This window comes from Lolium rigidum, chromosome 7, assembly GCF_022539505.1.
Source record: "Lolium rigidum isolate FL_2022 chromosome 7, APGP_CSIRO_Lrig_0.1, whole genome shotgun sequence".
In the NCBI taxonomy this organism is placed as follows: Eukaryota; Viridiplantae; Streptophyta; class Magnoliopsida; order Poales; family Poaceae; genus Lolium; species Lolium rigidum.
The window spans coordinates 121,757,518-121,766,047 of record NC_061514.1 but is presented as its reverse complement, the minus strand read 5'-3'; the positions used below and the strand labels follow the sequence as shown (position 1 = coordinate 121,766,047).

At 53.3% G+C, this 8,530-nt stretch overlaps 1 protein-coding gene across 1 annotated transcript; it reads left to right on the top strand.

Moving 5' to 3' along the window:
* Positions 1-1,610: 1,610 nt before the first annotated feature.
* Positions 1,611-7,665, top strand: LOC124679056 (ABC transporter B family member 19-like). Its single transcript, XM_047214883.1, has 10 exons — positions 1,611-1,889; positions 1,991-2,045; positions 2,155-2,330; positions 2,419-2,619; positions 3,026-3,285; positions 3,389-3,705; positions 3,797-4,020; positions 4,247-5,066; positions 5,149-5,390; positions 6,457-7,665. Exons 1-10 carry the CDS (start codon positions 1,611-1,613, stop codon positions 7,663-7,665), a joined length of 3,783 nt encoding a protein of 1,260 aa, XP_047070839.1.
* The last annotated feature ends 865 nt before the right edge of the window (positions 7,666-8,530 follow it).

Below are 8,530 nucleotides of genomic sequence, written 5' to 3'. Positions count from 1 at the left end.
GGAGATGTTAGACACCGACAAAGCATGGCGCAGACTCTAGCGTGCAACATTTGTGGGCAGGAAGATTCCTGATGCCACTCATTGCTGGAATGCAATCTCTCGCGGTGTGTGTGGGCGCTTGTTGACACATAATTACTGATCATATGTCCATCATGATGGAGTCTTCGGCGAGGCTGTGGCTTTTTCGATGATGGAAACGATGACCGGAGGCGATCTTACTCGTGTGCTTGTCACTCTTTGGGCTCTATGGCATGCACGAAGGAAACTCATTCATGAAGACATATTCCAGAGCCCGATAGCGACTGCGGGGTTTGTGAATAGGTTCATTGAGGACCTTGGGGCAGCCAATGCCCAGGCAAACCGCCTGTCAAAGCTACACTAAAAGAGAATCCGAAGGTGAGGTGGTTGCCGCATCCGGTGGGCTCTACGAAAGTGAACGTTGATGCTGCAGTAGCGAAGTCAGTTGCAAGGGGTGCAGTGGCTGCTGTGTGCCGGTCGGATGGAGGAGCCTTCCTGGGAGCATCTGCCATGGTCTTCGAAGGTTTATCTCACCCAGGTACCCTCCAAGCCCTAGCATGCTGGGAAGCTTTAGACCTAGGGTGGCCTCCGACTGTGTGGACGTGCTTAAGGGACTCGCTGGAGCTAACCTTGGGGTCTATGGTAGCATCCTGTTAGAAATCAAGGCGAGAGCTAGCCAGAGAGGTGTGACTTCTTTCGTCCGTGAACGGAGGGAGGTAAATGAGGAAGCCCATCGTATGGCAAGGTTTGCTTCGACCTTGCCGGATGGTAGACATGTCTGGTTCTTAGAACCACCAGTAGAGTTGAACATGTTTGTAATTCTAAACTTTCACGAATAATGGTGTGTTTGAGGTGTAAAAAGACAGATTTGCTTTGTAATCCGCATTAGAAATAAATTTCAACATGGATTGTAAGTGAGATTTGATGATACTACCTTCGTTCAAGTAATTGGCCATAAAAATTGAGCAACAAAATCTTAATTATATTATATGTAATTAGTATCGTTGGATTCGTATTGAAAACCACTTTTTATTGATAATAATTTCACACAAATAATTTTTATCTATTTAAAGTAGTTCTTGATTAAACAAAAAATACGTAAAATGAGGACGCCTTATTCCTTGCAACGAAGGTAGTATATTTGATAGTTCTTGATCAGCTAAAAACTAGTAACCCTTAAATATGAAATCAGCCACGTACTTCTTCCGTTTTGAATGCAACGCTAATTTATCGTTTTTAATGTAGACTAAATTAAAACTAAGAAACTACATGTAATTTTTTGAAGCATGATCTAATGCCATGTCGGAAAATAAGTGCACATTTTATGTTAATTCGCAATCATTGTGCTCATATATCCCTGTTTTCTGGAAACGATGTTTTTTAAGCGCACCCAACCAAAATATTTCCGCACACTGCAACAGCCCTGCTCGCTTGCAGTATAAGAGAACAGAACGAGGTCCGCCGGGAGCAGGAGCAGGGGGAGGGGGCTCTGGCGGTATACATTTCGGTGGGAGGTCTAGATCCAATGCGAAGGAGGTGAGGTGCTCTTGTGGCCGCCGAGCTCGCGAGGGAGAGGGCGAGAACAGTGATAAATGGCGGAGGAGACGGGGAAGGCGGAGGCTGCCGGGTCTGGGAGCTGCGGCGGCGGCGGGTGCGAGCCGGTGAAGAAGAGGGCGGAGCAGAGCGTGGCCTTCCATGAGCTGTTCAGCTTCGCGGACCCGCTTGACTGGCTGCTCATGGCGGCGGGGAGCGCCGGTGCCATAGTACACGGCGCCGCCATGCCGGTGTTCTTCCTCCTGTTCGGCGAGCTGGTCAACGGCTTCGGCAAGAACCAGCACCATCTCCGCCGCATGACCGACGAGGTGTCCAAGGCACGTATTTCTGCGACCTGCCCCGCTTCTAAATCTCTCTCTGTATCATCTGTTGCAGCTTTGATGCTCGCTCAACTTACTGACGCCCAATCTTGCTGCAGTACTCGCTCTATTTCGTCTACCTCGGCCTCGTCGTCTGCGCATCCTCATACCTGGGTAGGTGCATGCCCCTGCTCGGCTCACGCCCTCTGCGCGCATTCTTGCCGCTGTTGCGGTATCGTGGTGTAACTGTGTGTGCGCGCGTGTCTGCTCTGTGTCCGTGCAGAGATTGCGTGCTGGATGTACACCGGCGAGCGCCAGGTGGGCGCGCTCCGGCGGCGGTACCTGGAGGCCGTGCTGCGGCAGGACGTAGGCTTCTTTGACACCGACGCGCGCACCGGCGACGTCGTCTTCAGCGTCTCCACCGACACGCTCCTCGTCCAGGACGCCATCGGCGAGAAGGTGACCACTCAACTCGCACCGCTCTAGCACCGTACTTCATAGCCCCTGCTGCAGCGCGCGCTTGACGGCGGGCAAAATGTATACGCAGGTCGGCAACTTCATCCACTACCTCGCGACGTTCCTGGCGGGGCTCGTCGTCGGGTTCGTCTCCGCCTGGCGGCTGGCGCTGCTCAGCATCGCCGTCATCCCCGGCATCGCCTTCGCCGGCGGGCTGTACGCGTACACGCTCACCGGGCTCACCTCCAAGAGCCGGGACTCGTACGCCAACGCCGGAATCATAGCCGAGCAGGTAGTAATTCACAACCACCGGCACTGATATCGGCATGTACTATTTCTGGAGTGCCTTTAGTATCATCTTACCGGGATACCAAAGATGGCTGGGTAGGGAAGATGAAAGCTGTGTGGGCTCTAGCTCGGACTGGTTGGTCAAATAGTCAAATGTCGAGCACATGCCCTGAGAATGATTTCGTTTTGGATTCCTTCCAGTTTCTTTGTTAGATCCAATCGGCCTTTTCCGATGGATGATTTCTTGTTTCATGTCGTTTTGCCCCTTTCTTGAGAGAACTGCTGTCAATCACGCTGTACTTATCTTGGTGCCTGGCAAGAGCAAATGCAGCAAATGTAGTGTATGTTCCCCCATTTCTTCATGTAAATAAGTGATTAATTCTGACGATTAAGTGTTCATCTTTCTGTAGGCGATTGCCCAGGTGAGGACAGTGTACTCCTATGTGGGGGAGTCCAAGGCCCTGAATTCCTACTCGGAGGCGATTCAGAACACCCTGAAACTGGGGTACAAGGCTGGGATGGCGAAGGGGCTTGGAATTGGGTGTACTTATGGGATTGCCTGCATGTCATGGGCACTGGTGTTCTGGTACGCCGGCGTGTTCATCCGGAGTGGACAGACAGACGGTGGAAAGGCATTCACGGCGATTTTCTCTGCCATCGTCGGAGGCCTGTAAGCCCTGAGCTCTCAGTTTTTTCTTCACAATTCTGATGCTTGCTTGATTGATTGCGTCGAGTGAAAATTTATGACCAATTTGTGAATTTGATGAATGCAGGAGCCTGGGACAGTCATTCTCGAACCTTGGAGCTTTCAGCAAAGGGAAGATTGCTGGTTACAAGCTATTGGAGGTGATAAGGCAGAGGCCAACGATAGTTCAGGACGCGGCTGATGGTAGGTGCCTGGATGAAGTCCATGGAAACATTGAGTTCAAGGAAGTGTCCTTCAGCTATCCATCCCGCCCGGATGTCATGGTGTTCCGCGATTTCTCGCTCTTCTTTCCTGCTGGGAAGACGGCAGCTGTGGTTGGAGGCAGTGGTTCTGGAAAGAGCACAGTTGTGTCTCTGATAGAGCGGTTCTATGATCCTAATCAGGGTAAGCACATGAATTGTACTACACCTGATGCCTATGTCATATCACTATATCAGTCGGCTTTATTTAACCAAGGGTGTGATTGTCTCTGCAGGGCAAGTTTTGCTGGATAATGCGGACATCAAGACGCTGCAATTGAAATGGCTGAGAGATCAAATTGGTTTGGTGAATCAAGAACCTGCCCTCTTTGCGACCACCATCATTGAGAATATTCTTTATGGCAAGCCAGATGCCACAATGGCTGAGGTTGAGGCTGCTGCTTCAGCTGCCAATGCCCATAGCTTCATTGCTCTTCTTCCTAATGGGTATAACACTCAGGTGGGTTCGAATGCTTAATTATACGCTAATGGTAATTGTGACGGCTCAAATGCAATCTTTCCAGTTTACATCCTACATTCTTCTGATTTGATCTGCGCAAACTGAAAAACTTACTGCTATTTTATATAAAATTCACCTAAGGATTTTTGACATTACCAATAGTTTTCCTTTGTACTGTAAGATGCAAAACTTGTAGAATCTAATGATAAATTCACTTTATTCGCAGGTGGGGGAAAGAGGACTTCAGCTTTCTGGTGGCCAGAAGCAACGAATTGCCATTGCCCGTGCAATGCTGAAGAATCCAAAGATCCTTCTCCTTGATGAGGCAACTAGTGCACTTGATGCAGGTTCTGAGAGTATTGTTCAAGAGGCACTTGACCGCATAATGATCGGCAGGACAACTGTTGTTGTTGCACACAGGCTTTCAACCATCCGATGCGTTGACATGATCGCGGTGATCCAGCAAGGCCAGGTTGTTGAGACCGGTACTCATGACGAGCTCCTCGCCAAAGGAAGCTCGGGTGCTTACGCAGCTCTGATCAGATTCCAGGAGATGGCCAGAAACCGTGACTTCCGCGGGTCATCGACCCGCAAGAACCGCTCATCCCGCCTGAGCAACTCCCTGTCCACCCGGTCATTGAGCCTCAGGTCAGGAAGCCTGAGGAACTTGAGCTACTCATACAGCACCGGCGCAGATGGCCGCATCGAGATGGTCTCGAACGCCGACAACGACCGGCGTGCCCCAAAGGGATATTTCTTCACGCTCCTCAAGCTAAATGCGCCGGAGTGGCCCTATACCGTGCTGGGCGCGATCGGGTCCATCATGTCTGGGTTCATCGGCCCGACTTTTGCTATCGTGATGAGCAACATGATCGAGGTGTTCTACCTCCGGGACCCCAACGCGATGGAGCGCAAGACCAGGGAGTACGTGTTCATCTACATCGGGACCGGGTTCTACGCGGTGGTCGCGTACCTTATCCAGCATTACTTCTTCAGCATCATGGGCGAGAACCTGACCACCAGGGTGCGGAGGATGATGCTTGCAGGTATGAATTCACATGCTGTTCTCCCATTCCATAATCTTTGCAAAAGGGGCATTGTCTGATCTGAGGCACCCATTCTCTGCAGTTATCCTGAGGAACGATGTGGGGTGGTTCGACGAGGAGGAGAACAACTCGAACCTCGTGGCGGCGCGCCTCGCCACCGAGGCCACAGACGTGAAATCGGCCATCGCGGAACGGATATCGGTGATCCTGCAGAACATGACCTCGCTCCTGGTGTCCTTCGTGGTCGGCTTCATCATCGAGTGGCGGGTGGCGATCCTCATTCTCGTCACCTTCCCGCTCCTCGTCCTCGCCAACTTTGCTCAGGTAAAAACCCAATTAACATCGCTTACTGCTGGCACTAGGGTTTCAATTGGTTGCATACAATTGTTCTGGGTTGGAGCATGCGTAAGAAGAACTAATCTTTTGCTCGATCAGTAGAAAACACCTAGCTTACTTATTTCACCCTAGTCCAAGTCGTTTGCACAATGAACTCGGCCTTGCACGGTGCTTGCCGTTTTCGGCACAGGCAACCGTTGCACACTATCGGCAGTAGTAAGTTCGAGATGAGGGGACAATTGAATTCATCGGCATGCTACGCAATGGTACTAGCTAGGATCCGTGGCCCATGCCGCTGCCACTCCCTCCATAAATTACTGTGCGAGGCATGTGCAACGCCCTGCCGATCTTTGCTCTCCGATCCCTTGTTTAATTCCGGCAAGATGCTTCCCCACTCCCATGCCCGTGCCATCTACAGCACCACACAGTAAACAACTCCCAGAAATCTCCAGAGCCCAGACCGCCGCTTAGGTCAGGCCCCGCCATTTTTGTCTCGGCAGCTGCTAAATCAATGGCGGACGGAGGATGAATGGCCGCCATGACATCTTCTCCCTGTTGCTCGTTGGGTGAACAGAAGCTCTTGCCCCGTGGTCCCCGCCGGCTGCTCGCGCGCCTCGTGCACGGGAATCTGGGGCTTTGCTTGCTTCCACAGTGCCGCACATGGCGATCTCGCTGCGGGTTGCAGGTGGCCACTGTGCCCGCGAGGACGACAGTGTCGCCCCAGAACCAGAAGGCCGCGCCAGCCTTTTTGTTTTCCAGCTGCGGAACTGCAACCGCAGCGCGCTCATCATTTCATTTCCTTTTGCGCGCAATAATTCCCGCCATGCCGATGCCATGCGCGTGCATGGCTGTGTCAGTCACCATGTGCCACTCCCAGCCCGCGGCTCTTTCAAACCCAAAATTTGGATTCATGGAACGGATATTGCCACGCATCATCACTAGTACTGCGTACTGCAAACCGAGTCATTACTGTTGCGATTTTGCATGTGTTTTCCCTGCCGCGTACTGTTCAATGACGATTGATTACTGATACGTACGTGTTGGCACTTGGCAGCAACTGTCGATGAAGGGGTTCGCCGGCGACACGGCCAAGGCGCACGCCAAGACGAGCATGATCGCGGGGGAGGGCGTGAGCAACATCCGCACGGTGGCGGCGTTCAACGCGCAGGACAAGATCCTGTCCCTCTTCTGCGGCGAGCTGCGCGTCCCGCAGGCGCACAGCCTGCGCCGGAGCCAGATCTCCGGCGCGCTCTACGGCCTCTCCCAGCTCTCCCTCTACGCCTCCGAGGCGCTTATCCTCTGGTTCGGAGCCCACCTCGTCCGCAGCCGCGTGTCCACCTTCTCCAAGGTCATCAAGGTCTTCGTCGTCCTCGTCATCACCGCCAACTCCGTCGCCGAGACCGTCAGCCTCGCGCCCGAGATCGTCCGCGGCGGCGAGTCCATCCGCTCCGTCTTCGCCATCCTCAACAGCAGGACCCGCATCGACCCGGACGACCCGGAGGCCGAGCAGGTGGAGTCGGTACGTGGCGAGATCGAGCTGCGCCACGTCGACTTCGCCTACCCGTCCCGCCCCGACGTGATGGTCTTCAAGGACTTCAGCCTGAGGATCCGGGCTGGCCATAGCCAGGCGCTCGTCGGAGCCAGCGGGTCGGGGAAGAGCACAGTCATCGCCCTCATCGAGCGCTTCTACGACCCCATGGCCGGGAAGGTCATGATCGACGGCAGGGACATCCGCCGCCTCAACCTCAAGTCGCTCCGCCTCAAGATCGGCCTCGTGCAGCAGGAGCCCGTCCTGTTCGCCACCAGCATCCTGGAAAACATCGCCTACGGCAAGGACGGCGTGACCGAGGAGCAGGTCGTCGAGGCCGCCAAGGTCGCCAACGTGCACGGCTTCGTCAGCGCGCTCCCCGACGGCTACAGGACGCCCGTCGGCGAACGCGGCGTACAGCTCTCCGGCGGCCAGAAGCAGCGCATCGCCATCGCCCGCGCCGTGCTCAAGGACCCCGCGGTGCTCCTGCTGGACGAGGCCACCAGCGCCCTCGACGCCGAGTCCGAGTGCGTGCTCCAGGAGGCGCTGGGACGCATCATGAAGGGCCGGACCTGCGTGCTGGTCGCGCACCGCCTCTCCACCATCCGCTGCGTCGACTCCATCGCCGTCGTGCAGGACGGCCGCGTCGTCGAGCAGGGCAGCCACGGCGATCTCGTGTCGCGGCCTGACGGCCCTTACTCGAGGCTGCTGCAGCTGCAGCTCCACCATGGGTGATGATGGATTGGCGTCTCTTGCCCCGGCATGGCGGCTGTAGATACAGAGTAGACCGAGACAAGCTTTGTCACGACGACGACGACGACACTCCCATCAGATGAGCAACAGAAATTGTGCTGTAGTGCGGTGGCGGCCCAAACGTACGGTAGGTGTTAGCCGGAACTAGCGTTCTATTTCTCTGTAACGGATCAGGATTATGCTGAAAGCGATGCTATACTTCGTTTCAAATCGCACTAATGGCGGCTTTCGCAAACTTTTTACCTAGTAAATTGTTCTTATCTTCATTTAGGCTTTACCTGGCAAGATGGAAGTATTTACTCAGCGACAGGACGATTGAACAACACGCACACCAAGATTCTACAAAGTGATCTTTATGTAGAGGCAATAGCGGGGTAGTGTGTTACTGAAAATCCGGCGACACACAGCCTCGCCGTCTCGCCGATTCTAGTGTCCTCGTCGCCGACTTTCGTGGCTAATCCGGCGCCGCCATCGCTCTTGCCAGGCAAACAGTTCGAGGAGGCTTCAGCATGATCAGGTGGGCCGGGCCTATAATGGATCGGACATAGAGCATCTTTGCCTAGCCGGAATGTGGCCATTTTATATCAAACCCTATATGCCGATGAGGTTGAGAGTTGCCGCGCGCCGCACAACCCCGCGCTTGTATGGGCCGGCCTCATCGGTCCAGTTCGCATTTTTCTCTTTTTTTTCCGTTTTCTTTATTTAATTATCTTTTTTTTATTTTTTCTTAAGATTTAAAAAAAATTAAATGTAACCGATATTCGAATTTAACTGATTGAGTTTAAACCTTTAAAATTTGAATATTAGTCAAATTTAAATTTGAATTTTTTTTTGAGTTTACACATTT